This window comes from Protopterus annectens, chromosome 7.part0, assembly GCF_019279795.1.
Source record: "Protopterus annectens isolate FY-2018-M chromosome 7.part0, PAN1.0, whole genome shotgun sequence".
In the NCBI taxonomy this organism is placed as follows: Eukaryota; Metazoa; Chordata; order Ceratodontiformes; family Protopteridae; genus Protopterus; species Protopterus annectens.
In genome coordinates this window covers 87508151-87531773 of record NC_056739.1, presented here as the reverse complement: position 1 = coordinate 87531773, position 23623 = coordinate 87508151, and the positions used below count along the sequence as shown (strand labels likewise).

Genomic DNA, 23623 nt, shown 5'->3' with positions numbered 1-23623 from the left:
TGACGAGACCAGAATGGGGCAATGAGGATTATTGTCCTGTGTAGGTTGTTGCCTTTCTGGAGAAACTTTGTGATCAGGGGGAAGGGAGGAAATGCGTACAGGAGACCCGGGGGCCAATCGTGAATCAGTGCATCCCTGGGGACTTCCCTGGAGGGGGTAATAGGGCAAAGTAGCTCCTGCATTTGGCGTTCATTGGAGACGCAAACAGATCGCAGGAAGGCTGGCCCCACGTGCGAAAAATCTTTTTCGCAACTGACTGTTTTAGGGACCACTCGTGCGGTAACAGTATTGCTCTGCTCAGCCTGTCGGCTATGACGTTGGATGACCCCGGGATGTGCGTTGCTATCAGAAAGCGACCCGTGGACTCTGCCCATTGCCAGATTCTCATGGCCTCTCTGCATAGCTGATAGGACTTGGTTCCCCCTTGCTTGTTTATGTACCAGACTACAGACATGTTGTCCGTCTGAACTGCAATAGTTCCCAGAGGAAGAAGGGGAGCAAAGTGTTGCAACGCTAGAAACACTGCCCTCAACTCTAGAACATTGATGTGCAGATTGTACTCTAAATTGGTCCATTCGCCTTGGACTGTCTGTCCCTGAAAGATGCCCCCCCACCCTATCAGGGAAGCGTCCGTGGTCACCGTAGCTGTCGGCGTGGGTAGCACAAATGGTCTCCCCTTGGAAAGGTTGCAAGTCTGAAGCCACCAGTTTAGGTGTGATTTGCATGTGTTCGTTATAAGAATCTCGTGTGTCAGAGGTAGTTGTTGGAACGACCATTGTGCAAACAGTAGCCATTGTAGGACTCTCATGTGCAGTCTTCCCAAGGGTATTGCAATAAGAGAAGCTGACATGAGTCCCAAAACCTTCAGTACCAGTTTTGCTGGGGATTTCCTGGACAAAAGAAGAAGACGTATGTGAGTCTGAAGTGAAAGTATCCTTTCTGGAGGAAGTCTTAGAATTAACTGATGTGTATCTAATTCCGCTCCTATGAATAAGATACGCTGTGATGGCTGTAGTAAGGATTTTCCGAAGTTTACGGAAATTCTGAGGTGAACACACAGTTGAAGAGTGTAGTCTCTGGCCTGTACTAGTTGATGCTGGGTGGTGGCAGAAAGGAGCCAGTCGTCCAGATACAGAAACACCTGGAATCCTAGGCGTCTCAAGTGAGACGCTACCACTGCCATGCATTTGGTGAAGACCCTGGGGGCTGAGGTCAGACCAAAGGGCAGGGCTCGAAACTGAAAGTGACTGGCACCCAGCCGGAAGCGCAAATGATCTCTGGATGCCCTGGCCATTTTGATGTGGTAGTATGCATCCTTCAGATCTATTGAGCACATCCAGTCGTCCTTCTGTAAGAATGGAAGGATCGATTGAAGCGTGACCATTCGGAACTTTTCTTTCTTGACGAAGGTATTGAGGTCGCTTAGGTCCAGAATGGGCCTCCAGTCCCCTGTTTTCTTTGGAACTAAAAGGAACCTTGAGTAAGTTCGAATCCTCTTTGGTCCGCTGGGACTGGTTGGATGACTCTTTTTCTAGCAGCTTTGAAATTTCTATAGCTGCTGGCTCTCGCAGATGGGGCGGCACATCTGGGAGTCTTTTCTTTGGAATGGGATAGGATAGAAATGGTATATTGTAACCTCTGGTAACCACGCTTTTTACCCACTTGTCTGTAGTTATGTTTTGCCAGGCCTGAGGGTATAAAGCTAAGCGACCCGACTGCCTCCAGAGCAGGACAGTCGGGCCTCCTCTCAGGAGTGCTGGAAAGGTTTACCAGGGAGTGTATCCCTGTCACCCTGATTCTGCAGACCCCCTCTGCCACCAGGGCGGCGTCTTCCACCTCTGCCCCCTCCTCTGCCTCTAGAAGGGGCATCACCCTGTGTGCCTGGGAAAGATCCTTGGGGTTTTCGAAACCACATTTTTCCACCACGTTGCCCTTTGGGGTACGGTCTGGATGGGGTGGAAAAACGGACTCCGACAGCAGATAGAGTCTTTCCCTCCTGCTCACACCGGGTAAGGGTCTCCTTTACTTTGGGGCCAAAAAGAGTGGCACCGTCAAATGGGGTGTTAGTAAAGGAAGACTTGAAGGCTTCCGCAAATGAACATAAGCGCATCCAGGATTGTCTGCGAAGAGCAATCGCTGAAGCTGCTGCCCTACTCGAACCTTCGGCTGCGTAAGAGATCAGCCTCATGGACGAGTTCACAATGGATGTAAGGGTATTAAGTTGCGCTGTCACTTTCTCTGAGACAGCAGCATCTGTAGTACCCTGGAGGGTATCTCCCAACTCTTTGACTAGATCCCTCTGTAGTCGTGTAAAGTGGGTCAAATAGTTCAGGGATCGCATGGAAAAAGCCGCTGAACTAAAAATGCGCTTCCCATACCTGTCCATAGTCCTAGAATCTTTATTAGGGGGATGGACAGATGAGGAAGATTCCGACATCTCCTTTTTCGTGGGCGCTGCCACCACCATAGCGTCCACTGGAACTCCTTTTGTCAAGTAAGTCTTGTCCTGGGGTGCAGTGATATACTTATTAGGCTTCCTAGGGACTGGTTCCACTGTGTCAGGAGCCTCCTACGCCCTTCGAGCAATAAGTTCCATTAATTCATCAAGGCGGAGTGACCCAGGAGGAGGAAGGGCGAGCACCAAATGCCTTCAGCAAGACTGACTCATCCTCAGAAGGGGGGAGGGACTGCCAGTCACCTCTCTGTTTCAGGATCTCCAATATGTCAGAAAAAGAGACATCTTCTGAAGGTGACTTAGGGGACCATTCTGACTCATCCAAGTCAGTATCGGATGTCAAAGATTCTTGTGGAGAATCTAAGTGTCTCCTCTTACACAATCTTTTCCTAGGGACTTCTTCGGGGGGAGCATCCGAAGAAGCCTCCGAGGAAGAGGGGGCACCCTCCAGGGGTGGCTGAGACACCGGTGCTCGACGCTTGGATGTAGCCGTGGGTGCAGAGGAAGATAATGGTCCTTTATGGGGAGGAGAGGCTGCTTCTACTGATGTGGTTGTCTGGGTAGACAACACCTTCCTCATGAGATCGAAGGCCCCCGGGTCCCGAGTCGAGGTATCTCCCGGTTCCGAAGAAATGGGAAGAATCCCCGAAACAGGCACCGAAGGCATCAACCCCGAGGACGGAGCCGAATCAATCCGAGCCAAGGCCCCGAGAGGAAGAGTCGGAACCGAAACATCGGTTCGACTCTCGGCCCCGGAACCAAGGATGGATCTCCGGCTCTGAGACTCCGGTACCGGATCGGACGGAGTCGAGGTGAATGGAGCCGACCGAGAAAAGGACGGTTCTGGCACCGAGGGCTCCACAATCAGCAGCTCAGCTTCTTCCGGCTCCGAAGACTGGACAGGTCTCGGAGGAGGAACAGATGGAGATAATGGGAGGCCTTCAAGTTTCGACACCAATTGGGTGGAAACCGAGATAAGTTTGGATAGGGCCGTATGTTCCAATAATTTCTGCACCACACGGTCCACATCGATGTCGGAGAGGGGCTTAGAAGAACGGGTCGAAGGAACCGAAGACGGAGCCGACCTCAACAGTGTCGGGGGAGGGAGCTCCATCACCGGTTCCAAGACTCGAGGCTCGGAAACTGACAACAGTTGAACACTCGGCCCCGAAGTCTGTGGAACCGGTGATCTAACTTTACTCGAAGAGCTCGGAGCCGATGACCTGGGCTCCGACGTCTTCGATTCCTTCGAGGATTTGGATGCCTGGTCTGAAGCATCCAGAGCCTCCTGAAAGGAAGGTTTTAATAACCCCCTGTCCATGAGTTTCCTGCGCCTATCTGTCATGACCCTCCCACTAAAAGAGTGACAAATTGAACAGTCCTCTTGTAAGTGGAGAGGGCCAAGGCAGTAGACACAGGAACTATGGTTGTCAGTAACTGACATTTTTTGGCCACACTGGCAACGTTTAAAACCCGATTTAATTTTCTCAGACATCTTAAAGAAGAAACCGGTAAGAGAAAAAAAAGTCAAGTCCAGTAGAGTGACAAATCCAGTAAATATGTCGAATCCGATATACAAGTCAGTCCGGTTGTCAATTCAAGTAAGGGGTGGTAGGCCCCGAAAAACTCTAATAAGTTTAATTAAACTTAACGGTACCGAGTATTTCTACCTTACCACACACACAAACACTATGTCTACCAAATAGCACTTTAGAATAAATTTTTCCTGAAAAATAACAATAATAAAGTTATTTCTTATCTGAAGTTGCTCGAGCTCGATCCCAGTGATGCGAACGCAGCAGCGGCAAACTAGATCTGAGGTAAAGGCAGAGGGGGATTGTGGGTATTAGGTTGTCTCGAGCTTCTTCTCGATGCAGAGCTTGCAAGCGGCCGACACGGAGCCGAGGATCGGCTCCGAACCCATGTGTAAGAACAAACGGCGAGATTGAACACTATCACATTGCATATTCACATCTTACAGTTCGAGTGATCCACATACAGTTTTGCACATGTACCAAATCCTGAATGCATTGTGAATATGCTGCTTGATGAGCAGACATGTCTTATAATGTTACAAGCTACAATAACTGCCTCAGTTATACAAGTGGACAGGCTGCCACTGCCACCCCCACCCCGCCAAGTTGGATGAGCCACCATGAGCTGCCTCTTCCCTCCTTTCTCACATCCTGCTCACTAGCTCCTGGTTCATCATAGTCACAGTCAAGTCTTCATTATTATGTGCCACAGAGCTAGCTAAACACTACACATTTCAACATGTACATACTGGAAGATACTGCAGGATATACTGGGCCTCTTAAATACTCAAAAATTGCAATAATCTAAATGTCTGAGGAAAATATTGATTTAAAATAGGGTTATTACTTAAAATGTATTTAGATAAGAACTTATCTGAAAATAATGTGCTACCTTCCTTATGAAAAGATAGGACTGGATGAAGTAACGGATTAAAGCAGAAGAAAACAGAGCAGATAAGATAAGCCAAAGCAAAACTACAACAGCAGTGTCAAAACATAATGGTTAGAAGCAAGTTAGTCTGATTCAAGCTTTGTGTAGGGAATGACTGAAAACAAAAGCAAACAGCCTTACTGAACTACTCGCCAAAGGGCTAGCAGGCCTTAATTCAGAAGGCTTAAGTTGCACATCTAACCCAATTGTAAGTAGCAGAATGTCTACCTACACTACACGTGACTAAAGTTGTGATAGTGACTCAGATGTCGAAGTCCGGCAAGTGAGTATGAGAAGTCTGACTTGCATTTTTCTGGCTTAGAGAGGGATACATAACAGCCACAGCAGCCCTTACAGAAGTTAGGGGTAGCACAGATATATTAGGAGAACTGGTTGTGTTCTCATGTATCTTGAGTACACTAATGCATAAGTATGCAGGAACTGAAGATCTTGAGTGTAGGCTTCAAGTGTGGAAATAGTGGGTATGGCATTTAAGGAAATTACCCCTTCTCCATTCTCAAAACTGTAATAGGATAGCACTATTTCTATCATGAAGCATAGTCTCTAAAGCCAGCAGGTCCAGAAGTACACAAAAAGATTTAAATGTATGCTAGTTTATATCTACATGCATTGTGATTCATGCATTTTGCTTTATTACAAGGTGCCTCAAGCTAAGAAATTCTCGTTTTCTCATCTTAGATCTGATCCAGTAGCCATTTCAACTTCCTTGCTAGCAGGAAATAATCTTTTAGTCAATACTAACCCTACTTCCTGTGGATAAAGGTAAGGTACCGAACAGACTTAAGAGAATTTTCTCTTCTTACACTTTAGCACACAGAATCCTAACCTCACCTACTGCCCTTGGTAAAACCTGTTAAACACCTGCTTAAAGGCCCTTATATAAAAACCACTCCCATTCTTACACTAAAAGTTTTGTAATGACCTGGACTTTTACAGCAGACATGGGCAATGCATGGCCTCAGGCCACATCCGGCCCTTTAGCTGTCCCTGACCGGACTGTCAGAACTTGGAAGTCAGACAAAACACTTACTAAAGGCAAGAACTTACACCCCCCCCACCCCACCCCCCGACTATCTGCTGGCCAGGAGATTACTTTTAATTAAAAAAAAAGTTTTTTTTTTTGGTTTTTTTAAAGGGCATTCTTCTTTAAGAATGCCCTTTGAGTCCAGTCACACAGACATCTTCTGCATCTGTGCGACTGATTGTTTACATCTTCATCTTCTGTGTGCATGGAATGAATTCCAGAAGATGTTTGGACTGTGGACCATAAATGGACAAGTGAGAGGCAGGTGTGTGTGTGTGTGTGTGTGTGTGTGTGTGTGTGTGTGTGTCTAAGTAGTAAGTAGTTGGGCTGTGTGTGTCTAAAAAGTAGGTAGGTAGGGATGTGTGCGGCTGTGTGTCTAAGAAGTAGGTAGGTGTGTGTGTGTGTGTGTGTGTGTGTGTGTGTGTGTGTGTGTGTGTGTGTGTGTGTGTGTGTGTGTGTATCTGTGTCATTTTGTGCCAAATATATTTTCCTTTACAGATAAGCAGACACTACTTAAAAAGTATTAGTAAAGAAAGCGTATTTCAAGTTTTTCTGTAACAGTATAAAGCTACTGCAGATAAAAATATTGCACTCCATTGCCATTGCTACAAGTGCAAAAGTTTATTACTTGATCCAGCAAAAAATGAGTAATGCTGCATTCCAGGACATTCAAACTACTTTTTAATGAAGGAAAAGAAAGCATTGTGTCAGGAGTCTCTTGTCTGTACAATTAAAATACATGAAGTAATACAGTTTGTAGCTAATTACAAATATATAAGGGTATTTATAATACAATAAGCTGTTTTGTTTCCTTTGAGTTTATATTGCATGTTGTACCCAATGGAACTGCTATTTTCTTGCTGAGGTTCTCAGCACAAGGCAAATAACAATTGTGGTAGACTTTGGTACTATCTTGTGAAGAAATGGTGCAAACTCCTTGTAAACAGCTGTTCCAGAAGTTAAATTAAGCAATAGTGTTTGCCAACTGATTATTTACATGGTCAAGATGGAGAAGTGAACCAGACATTTTAAAGTACAAACATTCCACTAATTAAATTATAATTCCAGAATGGCAACAACAGCAAAGCTTTCTCTTTTCTACTTTTTTCTCAGGTAGACACCAAAATGTCTGCATATCTTGACTGAATATTTTGAAATTTTGAAATTCAGGTTTTTCTCTCTGGGTATCCAGCGTGTTTTTGATGGTGCTGAAACCCCAGGTCACTCAGTGTTGCTGTCCATTCTATGCTGACATTTGCATGGGAGGAGTGATGTATTACTCATTTGGTAAATTATAAATATGCAGTTTTGTGTGTGTGTGTATGTGTGTGTGTGTGGGTGTGTGTGTGTTTGTGAGTGAGGTAGGTGTGTGTGTGTGTGTGTGTGTGTGTGTGTGTGTGTGTGTGTGTGTGTGTGTGTAAGAGGGTTAAGCAGGTGGTTAGTAATTTGCATAGGATCAAGCCCTGTACCTTAGCTACAGGAAACTACAGCCTGAATCCTCTACCCCAACTAGCAAGCTGCATTTTTCAAGGAACTGAGTTTCAGGTGCATTTTAAGGAATTTAGTTTCAACTGCATTTTCAAGGAATTGTGTACTTCAAGGGTAAGAGAAGTTTTCTGCACATTTTCAAAATTGTTTCTGTGACTCTTGATTAAATGTTGATTAAATAGATGTAATGTTGGTGTTTTTACTATGCCTGTTCCACATTTTCATAGCCTAACCTTAGCATCTACCAGTAGCAGCTAATCAAAAACATACAATTTAATGCTTTTTATAAAGAGAGAAAATTAGTGTAGAGCAGGACTGAGTTCAGCCTATTGATCTGGCACTCCAAAACAGTCCCAGTTTCTCACGTGGCCCTTTGGGAAAATTAATTGTCCATCCCTGTTCTAGGGGGATGATCCCCCCCTCCTAATAACTCGCACATCTCTGGCACAGAATGATCATTTTTTTCATGCTGCCATGTTTTTTTCCCTCTTCTTTTCCTTTATCAGCTAGGCCAATAACATTTTAGCATAGTTGTCAGATACTTTTCTGATTGCTCCTAAACATTGTCGCTGAAATTAACTCAGGAACTTGATAAAATCCACCAAAGCCAAGTCTGAGGCTAAAGTAACTACCTAAGCCAAAAATAATCACAAGGCATTTTTTAGTTCAAAGTCAAAAATCAAGTCAAAAGTAACTTTATCGTCATTCAATCATACACGAGTTACAGCTGAATGAAATTCCGTTCCTCCAAGCGCATGCACAAAAACAGAACAAAACAACATATAAACCAGAAACAACAAAAATACATATACATATACACAGCAACAGTGCAAATGAGCCAACCGAAGACCAAAAGCTTTAAAAACCGAGCAAGATTCATGGAATACTACAATCACCCTCTGCATTGCCGCCATCTCCCATGCATCATCAGCAACATACAAGTTCCAGTCCTTCCTTCTGACCATACTCTCAAAACCACAGTCTTACAACCACTGCTACCTGTAGGCCTGAATGGCCACACCAGCAACATCCAAGCCTGAGTCCTTCCATCCAGCACATTTGAACTCACAAACCACCATCCAGACCATCACCGTCACCATTTCCATTTCTTCAACACCATCCGCCACATCCCAAGGTCCAATCCAGTTAACACAAGACCCAATAAAATCAAATAAAGTCCCAATAAGTCCCATGAATTCCACTTCCCGCACTCCGCATCAACTCGGCTCACCACTGCAGGCCCAACTTCCACCACTCCAATGTTACCAAAAACAGGCAATAATTCCAATGAGGACACCAATGGACACCACGAACACCACTGCTGCAACATCCACACACAACAAACAAAAAGGACTCACCGTCTCAAAAAAAATCATGAGCTATGCCACAAAAACAAAAAGTGCATAACTGAAGCCGGACAAGCCGCTGCCATATAAGGCGCCACCATCGTAATTATGTTCATAATTTCAAAAGCACAATGCAGCAATGGACTGAGCTGATTGTGAATGATGTTACCTACACTCAGGTTGAATCCAGTCTAGTCTTTTGAGGATTGGCTCAACTGTGTCTGGTTCCTTCCACACCCACTTAGAGATCAAATCAATGAGCTCATTTGCAGACGGAGTCACCTAGGAGGTAGATGGGACAGACCCAAAGGCCTCCAGGAATACAGATTCCTCTTTGGAAAGGTTATCACTGGACCAACCACCCCTCTGCTTAAGGATTTTTAGGATGCTCCAAATGAGAGATCTTCAGGTGGAGATCTTGGGGATCCTTCCCCGTCATCAAAGTCTGTATCTTCAGTGACGGACTCCTGAGGGGAGTCCAAGTGCCTCTTTTTGCAATTCTTCTTCTTACAGACTTGTTCAATGGGACATTCTAGAGAAGTATCTGAAGAAATAGGAATACCTTGCTTGGTAGCCAGAGGCTTTAGGCTAGCTGTCCCTGGAATGATGGGGCTCAAGGCACGGAGACATATGGGATCCACAGGTTAGATCCAAAGGGGGAGGAACTGTCTGTCCTGCAGAAGCAGAGAAGACTCTCTCCACCACCTCAAAAGCAGAATGCTTCAGGGCGAAAGAAGATGATGGAGCCAAGAAGCCAAGCTTCTGACCCATCGGCTCTCCCTGCCCTGAAGACAATCCACCTGAGGCAGAGGTCGGAGCTGAACTATCCAATGCTGAAGCTTCAAGGAGCAAAGATGGCTCTGACAGCTTTGGAGTTGACTCTAATGCCACGGATCTGACAGGGACATTTTGTCTACGAGAGTCATCCAGCTCTGAAGCACTCAGAGCCAACACCTTCAGAGAAATCCTTGCGGATAAAGACACTATGATCTCTGGATACTAAAAAGACTGATCCAGGTGACTCAGATGCAAAGGCTTCAAAACAACAAGAGGAATTGGAGAAGGAGCCAAGATTGGAGGTGTAGTACTAGCAAGGGCTTCCTGCCCCTTAATCTGCACCAAGACAAACTTCCTCATCATTCTAGCCACATCAGCCTCGGTCAGGCTTCTGGAAGAATAATATGATGCCACTGAGGGAGACCTGGCACTCTGGCAGGATTCCAAAAACGGAGCTTGTACCTGAGAGCGTAACGGATTTATAGTGGGAGAGTAACAGGTCCTTGGTAACGACTTCAGATCAAATCAGAGGAAGTTGATTTAGTCTCCGATGCCGGCTTTGGGGAAGGTGCAGGTATCGGATCCGATTTCTTATGTTTTTTTCTTTGGGGGTTCCATCATCGGATCCCATAATGGGGATGAGTACCCAGATGGTCCCAAATATTTGCCAGAAAGTTCCTTCTGCTTAGGTTTTTTTTTGGGGGGGGGGGTTGAGCCCCAGATAGATCTTCCGAAGAAGAGGAAAGTAGCAAACCTTTTAAAATCAGTTTGTTTTTCCTCTCAGCAATGGCCCTAGCATTAAAAGATTTACAAATCTTGAAATCTGTTTGAAGGTGATCTGGGCCAAGGCAATACACGCATAAGTGGTGAGAGTCAGAAAGTGGCAATTTGTGACTGCATTTCTGACATTTTTAAAACACTAATGGCTTATCAGACATTTCTAAACAACAAATAGCAGAAAAATACAAGAAACTTTTTTTTTTGAATATACCCAAAGAAAAGGAGAAAGAGAGAAAGATACCAATAATGGCATCAAGTAAACACTATGTGTATAAAAAGAGGTAAAGGAAAGTTTTACCAACTAGGGTAAAAAAGGGAGTACACAAAAATGCAGGAAAGGGAGGTAAAGCAGATACTACAATAACAAAAGATAAATATATAAGTTCTATTATTAAAGATAAGGAAATAAAGAGTGTAAATACAATAACTTTAGACATATCTTAAAAATAACAACATTAAGCTTGAGAGCTCACAGCAACCATGTCCGAACACAAAAGCGGCAAACAAGATCTGAGGTGTGCTAGGGGATAGTGCATTATGGGTAAGGGGGGGCTTGAGAGTTTGTTAGTGGCCACAAGCTGAAACTTCACAACATCAAATCAAGGATTTAATCTACTGTTAGAATCACAGCCCTGCAAGCTACTACAGCTCCAGACATTTATACTCCTTTCAGATAAATTTCATGTAAAAACACTCTTTATACAATCTGAGACGATACTGACAAGCCACACCAACTATTATTACCCCTAGAACAAAACTCCACAGCAGTGCACACATATTCTCCTCAGAGGCACCTACTCTTTGGCAAGTTGTCCCCATTGACCTAAAGGAAATCAACACTTACTCCAAACTCCGAATACAACTAAAAAAAAATTCTTCATCCAGGCCAAATGCTCCTGCTTCAGCACAGGACATATCACCTAACACACTATCCCTATCTCTTTTCCACTTCTCCTTTCACTGAATTACCGAAGGTTGATCCACTTTAGAAACTACTATAAATATTGCACATTACACTCTTGCTTGTTTACTGCAACGTGCAGTATTTTTTGATGTAACTAATATGAAATACTCTGCCATGATTTATTTTCCTGCCTTTTTTGTTCGTGAAATGTTTTGTATTTCATCCGGGCTGAGCCTAAAATTGGTCAGTATTGATCCATGCACTACCCCGGTAGACAACTATAAGAAAAATAAAAAAAATTAATATAAATTAAAAAAATAAAACATTAGGCCAAAAGCTTATTTTTGGCATTAGTTTAGCAAGCATCTAATAAAATTTCAGGAAGGTAATACTGTTATGTTTCATGTAAATGAAATACCCTTTAGAAATCTCCAGTTTTATCAAAATATCAAAAACATACACTTATTTGTTGCAGTTCCAGGACTCATGGTATCAAGTTTCAAAGTTCCAACAAAATGTCCACTACCTTATTTAATCAAGTTTTTGCAAAAGAAAAAAAAAGCTACTGTTTTGACCAACAATAAAGGTTAAACATAACAGGATCAGTTATAAGTAGATCTAAATCACATCTGCATACTTACACAAGCAAGAAATGGTGCAAAAATAAACACAATTAACTTGGTAGTACACTGAACAAAAAGACAAGTGAATGAACCTTGAAAAATCAAAATAAATAATAACAAGTAAAGAAATGATAATTAATGAAGATATAATAACTAAATAAGTAAAGAAATTGGACATATTTCGTTATCAATAAACTGAAGTTTAGAACCTTTTCACTGGAGGAATAACTGGAGCTTGTGCATAACTCAGATGCATTTAGTGATGGTGCTTCAGGCTGGGGACAACTGGAAAATATGCAACCTGCTGGGAGACCTCACATTACAGGACTGCTGAGAGTTTGGAACAGTAGTCATAGGCATTTTAGGGGATTTGGATGAAGGTTCTAGGAATATCAGTAATCACCATACTTGGTCAGCATCTGCTGGTGTCTAGGGTCATCTTCTTGTGAAAGAATTTGTGCTCTCAAGTGTAGGTATAGTCTTCCCTCTCCTCTAGGGGTCCTTGATGACGTCTCCTGTAAGTTTGTCAAGAAAGACATCATCCCTAAATGGACATTTAGAGTTTTGTGCATCAGCTCCTCTAGGAGTGAGTGCAGACTCAACTAGGCTACCCACGAAAGGCAGATGCCAGACACGATAACAATAGCTGCAGTGACCATGGCATTAAAAATGTACTATGCCATATAAAAGAAAAAGATTTAGAGGCTGTGTGCAGCTGTCCATCACCAGTGATCCACTAAGAGGACTCTGGCAGGATGATGTCTCCTAAAGCCTGTCAGCTTAAGAAGTTGGTAAGGGAGTCAGACAGAATGACAATTTAGGGAACGTAAGGCCAAGGATGCTGAGGTACCTTCTTGCAGTACCCCTCTATGACCTCTGACTCCCCTGTCAGTTTGAACACTGGTCAAGCACTAACTTGGGAGTCAAAGAGCCCACATCTGTGAGTTTCCAAGTCTAAAAAAATCCTATTTTTGACAACAAACTTGTCCTGTCATAAACTCCCTAGAGGTCACCATAATCCTCCAAGAGTACCTGTTACAAATAGCTGATGTCAAAACCAAGGACTAAAACTAAATGCCAAAAAACATATAATCATATCCTTTGACAGCCATGACTCCCCTTGTAATTATCTCATTAACAAAACACACCTCTGAAAATGAATCCTGTAGTTGGGGGCCTGGGAATCCATATTGACAACAAGCTGTCCTTTGATCATCACATATCCATATTGTAAGGAAGTTCATTTTCATCACACAGCTTACATCTAAAGGTATGGAATCCAGTTCTAGGGATGTTATCATTCCCCTGTTCTTGGCACTCATTAGGCTAATTATTTAGTATAATGCCCCTTTTAGTATGTATCTGACCAAACACTTGCTACAGTTGGAATGACCATAGCGCTTATTCATTAACAAAATCAAATGCGCAAATCACAACTATACAGACTATCAGTCTTGTCCCTCTTCTCATAATATACAGGTGACCCCTGCCTCATGTATACTGCTCCTATCCTGAAAGATCTATTACACATTTGTAAGTCCAATGGTGGCAAACACCCGCTCAAATGATCTCAATCTCTTCTTCAACATAAACAGACCATGGTAGTAAGACAGGTATACACAAAATTCCACTTATATGGAACCGTATTCCACACCACATAAAGTACTCCTCTTACTCCAGTCAAACGTAATCTGAACAAATGGATGGGTAATTACTTGCACTGATAACATAGGTCTCCTGTATGTTCTTAATATACTATGTGGTGCCTCCCACTGAGGGACACACAATCCGCATATCTGATTTATGCCTGAAGAGATGGCTGCCGACAAACAGCCACAAGTGTCCTGTATGTTTTATTTAAGCATGAAGGTGAGACTGCCCAATGACAAACAGTCTCCTGTATGTTCTATTTATACTTGAAGGCTTGGTATCCCCACTGACTGATACAGGTGTCTTGTATGTTTTGCTCTAAGCCTCTTAACACTATCTAGCTTTGATCATACATATCCCTGTAGCACAAAGTGCATACATGATGGCCTGCAGGATGACAACAAGCATTCGAATAAATGTGAATTCAAATTCCATTTTTTACATGATTATGATACCAGCAGACTGCTAGAATACAGTAGTGGTATCACCTTGTCTGTCACTCTTTAAGCCTCCATTAGCAATTTAAAATTATTTTACTGATCTATGCCTTCACTATGTTGTATAGTTACTGTTATTCAGATTGCATGCCAGAAATGTTAACATCATTGTATTCTTATTTTCCAGACAAAGAACCACTGCTAAAGAGCCTTTGGCTCAAATTTGCTATAAATAACTACTATATAGCTATATAAATCTGCAGAAAGACAGTCCTTTTATGGTTAGGCTAACCATCAGCATTTTGGCACTCAGCTTTTCTAAATCTCTAAACATGCACATGTAGAAAATATAGAGTGGCAGAGAAAAAAGAATGCACTGTGTGTGTGTGTGTGTGTGTGTGTGTGTGTGTGTGTGTGTGTGTGTGTGTGTGTGTGTGTGTGTGTGTGTGAGAGAGAGTGTGTGTGTGTGTGTGTGTGTGTGTGTGTGTGTGTGTGTGTGTGTGTGTGTGTGTGTGTGTATAAAAGCTGAACTCTTATGCTGAGGTCATACATACTACTACAACAGAATTTAATGCAGTTACACTTATCCAAGATCTGCACTTGCCTCTCACTGATACATACTTTTTTAAATTACTTACATAAATTACACAGTTCCACTTTCAGCGAGCATATGCCTCTGTCTGACACCTACTTTAAAAATGGCTAGGATCTGCAATGGATTCTTTACTGATACCATGAAAAGAACTAACAGGAGGGGCTGCGGACCGTGTAAACTGCTTGTACTTCACAAGTCCTTTATCATTAGATAATAAAGAACTAACACACTCTTCACTTGTCAAAGTGAAATGTAGAAACAGTTACACCTGGAGACAGTCTTGGACATACCTTCACTTCTTCCTCCATCTCTGACATCTTCCTCTGTAAGGCCCTTTTCTCCTGTATGAGGGAAGAAAATGCACAACAATCATTAGTAAAACAGAGTTATGTAAGAACGTTGCTTAACATGTTATGTTTCAAGGGACTTGAGCTTGTCGTATAAAATTAATACTTATTAGATACTAGGCTTTACATTTACATCCAACATGCCTGAAAGGGGTTCTTCACATACTCATCTACCAACAAAAACAGTATAAAACTGTGGGACAGCATTAATACCTCCTCAGCACTTTCCCATGAACATAAACCTGCTCTGAAAATAGGAAGACTAGGACAAACACTGAGAAACAGAGACAGATGTAGGAGGAAAAGAGCATGAGAAAGATGCTCAGGTGGGATACGAAAGATGGCAGTATAACACTAACAAGAAGAGGCACGGAGATGGCTGATCACTGAATGAAACTGATAGTACAGCTGTTCAATTAACAAGGTCACCATAACAGCAGCTGTACAAGTCTGAAGCCAGTGTTACAGGATTCATATTATCTAGGTCCTAGTCTGATTAGCTTGGTTAACTCACTGGCATGTATTCCAAAACTGCCTGTCAAATGGGGGAGTGGCTTAAAAATTCTAGATGACAGGGTTTTCTCCTACTTTAAAAGGTACAAGGTACTCCAGCTGCCCCAGTTCTTTTTCAAAGCTGACCAGGAAAAAGAAATAAAGAGAAAGAAGGAGCATATGGCATAGACTAACATAGACAGAAAGTTGCATGCACACATATACTCATGGTAGGGCCTTAAGCAAAAGTAATTCAGTGGGACAAAAATAACTAGAAATTACCCATCATCTAATAATGTTAGTCAGCAACAGGTTCTCCAGTGTTAGAGTAATTAGCTTTAATTGCAATATTTGTGCAGTCACAGAGACCTGGTTGAAGGCTGTGGAGAGTACCCAAGCCATACCGGGTTATACCTCCTTCCACACGTTCAGACCACAAACTAAAGGCATGAAAACTAAAGGAGGCAGTTTATCAATATTCATTAAAGATAAATACACCTCCAGATTGGTCAAACAACATGATTCCTTGGAGATAACAATTAACTGTTGGTAGGACACCTATTCAAGTCATTGCCAGCTACAAGACCCCCCTCCATGAATCAGGACACCCACTCTGCCTGTTTGGATCTACTTGAGTCTATGAAAATACACCCGAACACCACGGTTTTGGGCAACTTTAACTACCCAGCCATTGACTGGGTAAATTACTTGTGCTTAAACTCACTTGCCCAAAGGTTCCTTGACTTCGTTAACTCCAATGCCCTGGACAATCTGGTTGACACCCCCACAAGGGGTGCCAACATCCTGGATCTGATGCTTACCAATATGGGGGACCACTGTAGCATCCCCACTGTGAGGTTTTCCCTGGTGAGATCTGACCACAAATCAGTCTCATTCAAAGTAACTATCACACCTGACCCCTCCACAGCAGCAACTAAACTAAAAAAACTTCTCCAAAGCAGATTATAATCTCCTACGGGATGGTATAAATAGCTTCACTGCACCTCCCCTCATCAGATGGCACTGGGAACTATGTCGAGGTCTACAGCAATGCCTTATACAAACACCTGCATAACTGCATTGACTTGGCCCGGCCGTACCTGATAGGACCAAAACAAGCTCCTCAAGGAAGAGCAAACCTGCCTGGTGGACAGCTGCCATTAACAGGTTTAAAATAAGAGGAAGAAATTGCTGTCTAAGAGTAAGAAGGAGTGAGTCCTAAACTGGAAACACCCCTCCTCATCTTAAGCAAGCAAATAAGACCTCTTGTCAGGTCCTCTGAAACAAACTTCGAATCCAAATTAGCTTCCTCAACTTAGGACAGCCATAAGACATTCTTTAGTGACATTTCTAACCTAAAAGGAAGGGCCCAGATTTGTGCCGAACTGGTAGTTAATGATACCACATATACTGAGCCTATGGACATAGCTAACCTGTTGGCCAACAGGTTCTGTGAAAACTTCACTCCCCTGTACCTGCTACAAGTACCCCATAACATCCCTACCACCTGTCCTCTACCTTGTATCTCTAAAGAGCAGGTCGTAAAGGCAAAAACGACAGCATCTATAGGACCCGATAACATCCCAGGCTGCATCCTACATGGGCACCAAAAAGAATTAGCAACACTATTGGGTAGTCTTTTCAATCATAGTCTAAGCACCGGCTTCATCCCAGCTGACTCCGGGAACTATAGACCAATTAGCCTGACTAGCCTTATCTGCAAGGCCAAAGACCGAATCATCATAAACCTTATCAACAAAGATATAAGTAATATCCAAACACTTGATCCTACTCAGTTTGGATTTTTCAAAGGGAGATCATGCCTGTTAAACCTGGTGGACGTCTTTGAGACAAGGCCCTGGACAAGGGGAAAACTGTGCATACAGCCTACCTGGACTTAACCAAGGCTTTTCACACTATTCCCCCACTCAGGAATCATTGACAAACTCACCCAGCTAGGTATGAACCCTTATAATGTTAGATGGGTCATTAAATGTTTCAGTGAGAACACATACAGTCAAAATAGTGGAATCCATCTCCAGCACCAGGCCTGTAACCAGTGGTGTTCCACAGGGATCAGGCCTGGGGCCTCTACTGTTTGGAGTCCATTTCTCCAAAGTACAAGCAAAAACTAAAGGTCTGTGGCTGACAACATTTGCTGATGACTGCAAACTTAGAGCCATCATAGAATCTCCAAATGATGTTATCTTACAAGAGGGTCTTACACAAACAAATGATTGGTGCCAAGTCATGGCCTTAAACTCAGTGCAAAAAATACATTATCATCCCTTTTGGTAAGAGCGATGTTCCTGCTAACTACCATATCAATAACAACACTCTAAGTACGCACTCAATGGTGAGAAAACTGTGTACACAGGTTGCCAGCAACCTTACCTTTTATCACCATGTCTCCAAAGTGATAAGAGGGGCATTCTATATTGCTCATCTCATAAGTAAGGGCATTGCCTCCTGAAAAAAAAAAGAAGTTATAACCTCCCTGTACTCTTCCCTCATCAGGCCAATAATTGAGTACAACACTCCCTTTGGTATGTACCTTTCCAAGCACCTGCAGCAATTGGAGAGACCACAAAGGTTCCTAACAAGGAAAATCCAAGGTCTTCAGCATCTGTCCTGTGTGGATCATCTGAAATCACTGTCACTTTATTCTGTTTCATACAGACTACTCAGTGGTGATCTCTGCCTTGCTTATAAGGCAATCTCTGACCCTGCTTTATTGGAAATGCTGCATATCTGCAAGTCAAATGGTACATGGGTTACTCTTTACCTTAACCAGGTATGTGACATTAATAGAATCTGCTGGAAGGATAGATATGTCTCCCAGAAGTTACCTCACGTCTGGAACAGGCTCCTACTTCATGTCAAACACAGCATTTCATTAGCCCTCTTCAACTGCAATCTGGACGAGTGGATGGGTAACTGTAAATACACCCCGGGATTTCCACCTGTGTCCCTCTTGGACAGGGGCAATATGTACTGATCGTGGAAATAAGGGTAAAATCTGGCTAGGCTTGTAAGGGCCCTATGGCCATTAGCCAGGTAATGTCCTATGATCCTATTATATACATGTGGATGAGGAGAGAGAGAGAGAGAGTATCCAGTGAACAATAGCTGTAGACACATACATCTACTGTTATGGTAAACTTTGCTTACACTTCTGTGCTTTATACATTGTCTTTTCCATTGTCACTGGATCCACAGGACCCATGGAAGTGTATGGATCAGTATCGCAAGCTTCCACCTCCAGGATGGCAGGTTAAAACACAACTTGTAAAATGACCAAAGCAAAGCCAGCTTTGTCTCCAAATGGAACATTCAGCTTGTAATGTTTCAAGTGCTGTGCACAGTGAGGATCAAAAAAAGAGGGTAACATCCTGATAAAAAATGTTGCCATGGTAGATGGTGATCTGGTGGAGTGAGCACTTATCTCCCTAGACAAAGTCTTGTGGCATTTGCCATAGCAAAAGGCATTAAAGGAAACAGTCTTTATCACCACAGGCTGCCTCTTGTACTGTCTTCATAAAGGGCCCATGCAAGTGGTCTGACTGCCTTAAGGGTTTGATAGGCCTAGTACATCTCTTAATGGCCCTAAGGGCATCCATATTGTGCAGAATCCTTTTGACTTGGGTATCTTGCTTAGGAAAAAGACAGGCAATTGAAAATTGAAATTCAAAATCATCACAGACCCCACTTTAGGTGTGAACAGTGTATTCATTTTAAGTGCTGTCCTTGCCTTGAAGAAGACCATGAGATCTCGGAGCACATTTGGACCTGCAACTCTGAAATCTTTCTGGATGAGGTGACTGCAACTAAACAATATCCTCCAGGACATAGACTTCCAATCTGCCATTTTCATCAACACAGAGAAAGCAGTGTAAGCTTCTCATTCATGAAATTCAAATTTCTCATCAGTGATACAGACTGTCTAGGAGGCCATTTGGGGAACACGTCATTAAACTGGTTTAGTGCTACCTATTGAATCTATGAAAGAAGCACCAGCAGGCAAGCTGAAGCTAGAGAAAAATGCCCTTTATGAAGGAATTTTAAGTCTGTGTCCATAAAGCACTGCAGAAGATGGGGTACTGTACTCTCAAAGGATGTAATTACATGACATTACATTTGATTAACAGTAGAAGACAATAACCCTATATAGTCTGCTCTAGTACACAAACAACACACACTAACTATACCTATCCATGTATGAGCAATAACCTATATATGAGTGTATGTTCATGTGTGTGTGTGTGTGTGTGTGTGTGTGTGTGTGTGTGTGTGTATGTGTATGTAATATATATATATATATATATATATATATATATATATATATATATATATATGGTTCTAGGTCATAAGATCGACAGCCACTCTCACCGACAACAAAAACATCGACACCACATTATCGACAAACCAGAAACACGACACCTCACATGCCCGACAAACAAGTAACCGACGGTCCACAAACACGAAACCCCACACACTGCACACACCACAATAACAACAATCAACTAACAAAACACATCCCCTTATCCAAAACCACACACAGAACACAAGCACACCAAAATCCTCACAAACCCACACTAAACCTCACACACACAACTACGTCCAACCCTAACCCAAACCCTTACCCTAAGGTCCGTCACTATCACACACTCAGCTAACCCACGCCCTAACCCTAACTCACTTAACCCACCCCTAACCCAAAAAATACCACTACCGCACACTTACATAACCCGCCCCTAACCCTAACTCACTTTTCCCGCCCCTAACCCAAAACTGCCACTACCAAGCACACTTACCTAACCCGCGCCCTAACCCTAACTCACTTAACCCGCCCCTAACCCAAAAAATACCACTACCGCACACTTACCCAACCCGCACCCTAACCCTAACTCACTTAACCCACCCCTATCCCCACAGACTGTCACTATCCACACTTACCTTAGTCGCACCCTAACGTCCATCACCACCGCATACTCACACAGCCTTCTTTCCAACTCACTATCCCTGGCGTCGGAGTTTTCATCCGTAGCGTCGGTCTTCCGAGTGTCGATCATCTGGCACCCGCTCATGCGTTGGTTATCTCAGCTGTCGATCTTCTAACCTACACCCATATATATATATATATATGCTCTTACCTGAATATTTGCTTGAATGTATATATGGAAACTTAAACATTTATATCCGCTTATTCAATTGTGAAACATCTTGCAATGCTCTACCAAGTTCTTATCTACTCTCATTGTATATTTTGTACACTTGTATTTTCAACCAAAAGGGGTACTATCCTCTTATTGTATACTAACTACTGTAAAGTCTACAATCTGCATGCTACTTGTAATGTTTCTTTTGTAATTTTTTTCTTCTCTCTGTAAACTTATGGAGTTTTTCTCCCCAGGACTCTGCTGAAAATGGACACTTGTTCAGTCGAACTATCCTGGCAAACAAATGTTAAATAAATAAATAAATAGCAAGAGCTTTTAATATTTTACTCCTTATTCATCTCTCCATTTCCTCTTACCCTCTTACACCTACCTCTTGACGTTTTATATGCCTCTGCGGATTCCTTCAATACCACCCATTCCATTACTCATTTCCATGGGTCCAACAACTGTCTCTATAAAAAAAACTACTTTCAGAGATCCCGGAAGTAGTTAGTGCATACAGTCTGCTGCCTGTGCCCCTTTCCTTCCTTTTTGTCCTTCCTGCTCATGAAGACCCCTTCACATCTCCCAGTCATGATCTTGTACACCAAGATCATGTTCTGCCTTGTTTATTCCTGTACACAAGTGAGAAGCTTAGCTCCTGTAGCCTCTGGTCATATCCTGTCCTCTCCAGACCATGGAATCTTTTTGACAGCTTTCATCTGGATTCCTTCTAGCAGCCTGATAAGGCATCCAGAACTGGATGCAGTACTTAAGGTGTGATTTGATCAAAGCCATGTAGTATGGACACACTACTGCCTTGCTTCTGGTACCTCTTCCCTGAGGATACAGCAGAGCATTCTATTTGCTGCTAGCAATGCCTTTTCACTCTGCTCCCAGTGATTTATTCCCGATATAAATACCCCCCAACCAAATCCTTTTCTTGCTTTTTTTTTAGTGCCCCTCCCCTCAGCTGATAAATTACACATGGACTGTTGTGACCTAAGTGCAGTACTTTGGATTTGTTGCTTTTGTTCTCTAGCTGTCACCTTGTTCAGCCTTTGAAAATTCCTTGCGGGACTCTTTCTACCATCTTAATTTGCTGTACCTATCTTTCTGTAGTCAGCAAAAAGTTTGACCCTTTTCTCTCTTCAAACACACTGAAGAATACTGGACCCAGGACAGACACTGGAGGTAATCACACCTCTGAGCATGAGAAATCTGGACAAACTCAAAAGTAATTGGGGGGACAAAGACCCAAAAATAGGGACAGCTTTTTAATATTGCTCTTATAAACTTAGAAAGTTGCTAGAATCAAATGTTTTGTGTTATAATGCTTTTTCTGGCTATGAAGTCTGAAATTCAAACTTATGCCATTATTTAATTACTCCAGTTCTCAATGATTTGCCAAAAATCACAAATTTTATCAGACACAGATCAAAAATTTGAACATTCTATGAAAATCTGGACAGTTGAGGGGTATTCCAGTGGTTACTCTCCTAATCCCTGACATTGTTCCTCTCACCACACTATGTGTATTCTTCAATTCAACGAAGCAGTTCTTCAGCCTTGGTCCTACACTCAACCACATCATCAGCATAATTTGTGGAACTGAGTCAAAGGTGGTACTGAAGTCCAAGTAGACTACACCTATGGCTACTCCCCTTGTTGGATTCTCCTTTAATCTAGTTATACAACTGGACACCTATGGCTACTCCCCTTGTCAGATTCTCCGTAGTCTAGTTATATAACTGGACACCTAGAGCTACTCTCCTTGTCAGATTCTCCTGTAATCTAGTTATACAACTGGACACCTATGGTTACTCCCTTGTCAGGCTTTCCTGTAATCTAGTTATACAACTGGAACCTACAGCTACTCTCCTTGTCAAGCTCTCCCATGGTCTAGTTATACAAGTGGATCAGATTTAAGTGGTTGCTGTCTTACAGACTGCAGCTCTCTACTAGCCTTCCTCTCATGATTTTCTCTCGCTCTCTCCATTACTTTCACTGACCCTGTTAAGCTAACAGGTCTATAGTTCCCTGAATCATTTCTGCTCTGCCAACAACCTGCTGAAAATCTCCAAGAAGGAATCTGCCAACAATGACCAGCTTTCTAAGGACTTTGGAAGGCAGGCTGTCTATTCTTGTGCTTTATTCCCCTAAGGTCAGACAGGTCCTTCTGAACTTCCTGTCTCTCTCTCTCTACCCTACTGTCTGCCCAGTTTCCTCACCACTCTGCCCTAATTCACTCCTAGCATGCCCCCCCCCCAATTTTCATTGTGATAACTGAGCAAGGCATTAATTTAATACCTCTGTTTTGACCAACTTTGTGATCTCCCTCCCACCTTTGCTCACTCAACCTGACCAGCTCTGCCCCTTCCTTCTTTCTACTGTGAACCTTACAAAGGCCTTACTACCCTTCATGATGCATTTTGCTGGCTAATTAAATTTAGCCATTGATGCCCTTACTGTATGTGCTGCCTTTTTGCTAGCATCCTTTTACTGTGTCTCATACAATTCTCCACCACCTCATTTTGGTCCTAAGAGACTCCCAAACAAATTGCTGATACCTTTAATATCTTCTTTACTGAAGCCATCCAGTCACTTGCTAACTCTCTACTTCCTGTATCCTCTAATCTGCCCTCCCCCACAACTAACTTACCACCTACATTCCAACTACAACCTGTGCCTACATCCCTCATCTGTACCCTTCTCCAAAAACACAAACAATCTACCCCCTCTGCTGACCTCTTACCTGCTAAATATCTGCAAATAGCAGCTAAGGTTATTGCCTACCCTATTTTGATCCAAATTAATAGAACCATAACAGAAGGTACCATCCCATCCATCTGGAAAATCTCCCATATAATCCCCCTACACAAAGGTGGCAACTCAACAGAACTTTCTAACTTTTGCCCACTTGCACTACTCTCTCCCTTAGCTAAAATCATGGAAAAATGCATTCACCATCAATTGTTAGACCACCTTCTACAAAATAGACTGTTAGCAAACTCTCAGCATGGCTTTAGACCTTTCCATAGCACCACTACTGCCCTCCT

The 23623-nt window shown here is 42.8% G+C and overlaps 1 protein-coding gene across 6 annotated transcripts in view; it reads right to left on the bottom strand.

The window, feature by feature from the left end:
- The window catches only part of PPP1R12B (protein phosphatase 1 regulatory subunit 12B), a 1629528-nt gene that overhangs the window by 36568 nt on the left and 1569337 nt on the right, over positions 1 to 23623 (bottom strand). For all 6 annotated transcript variants that reach the window (XM_044076504.1, XM_044076507.1, XM_044076505.1 and 3 more), the window contains exon 10: positions 14857 to 14907. In XM_044076504.1, the coding sequence (XP_043932439.1) occupies positions 14857 to 14907 (51 nt within the window). The remainder of the gene's footprint in view (positions 1 to 14856; positions 14908 to 23623) is intronic.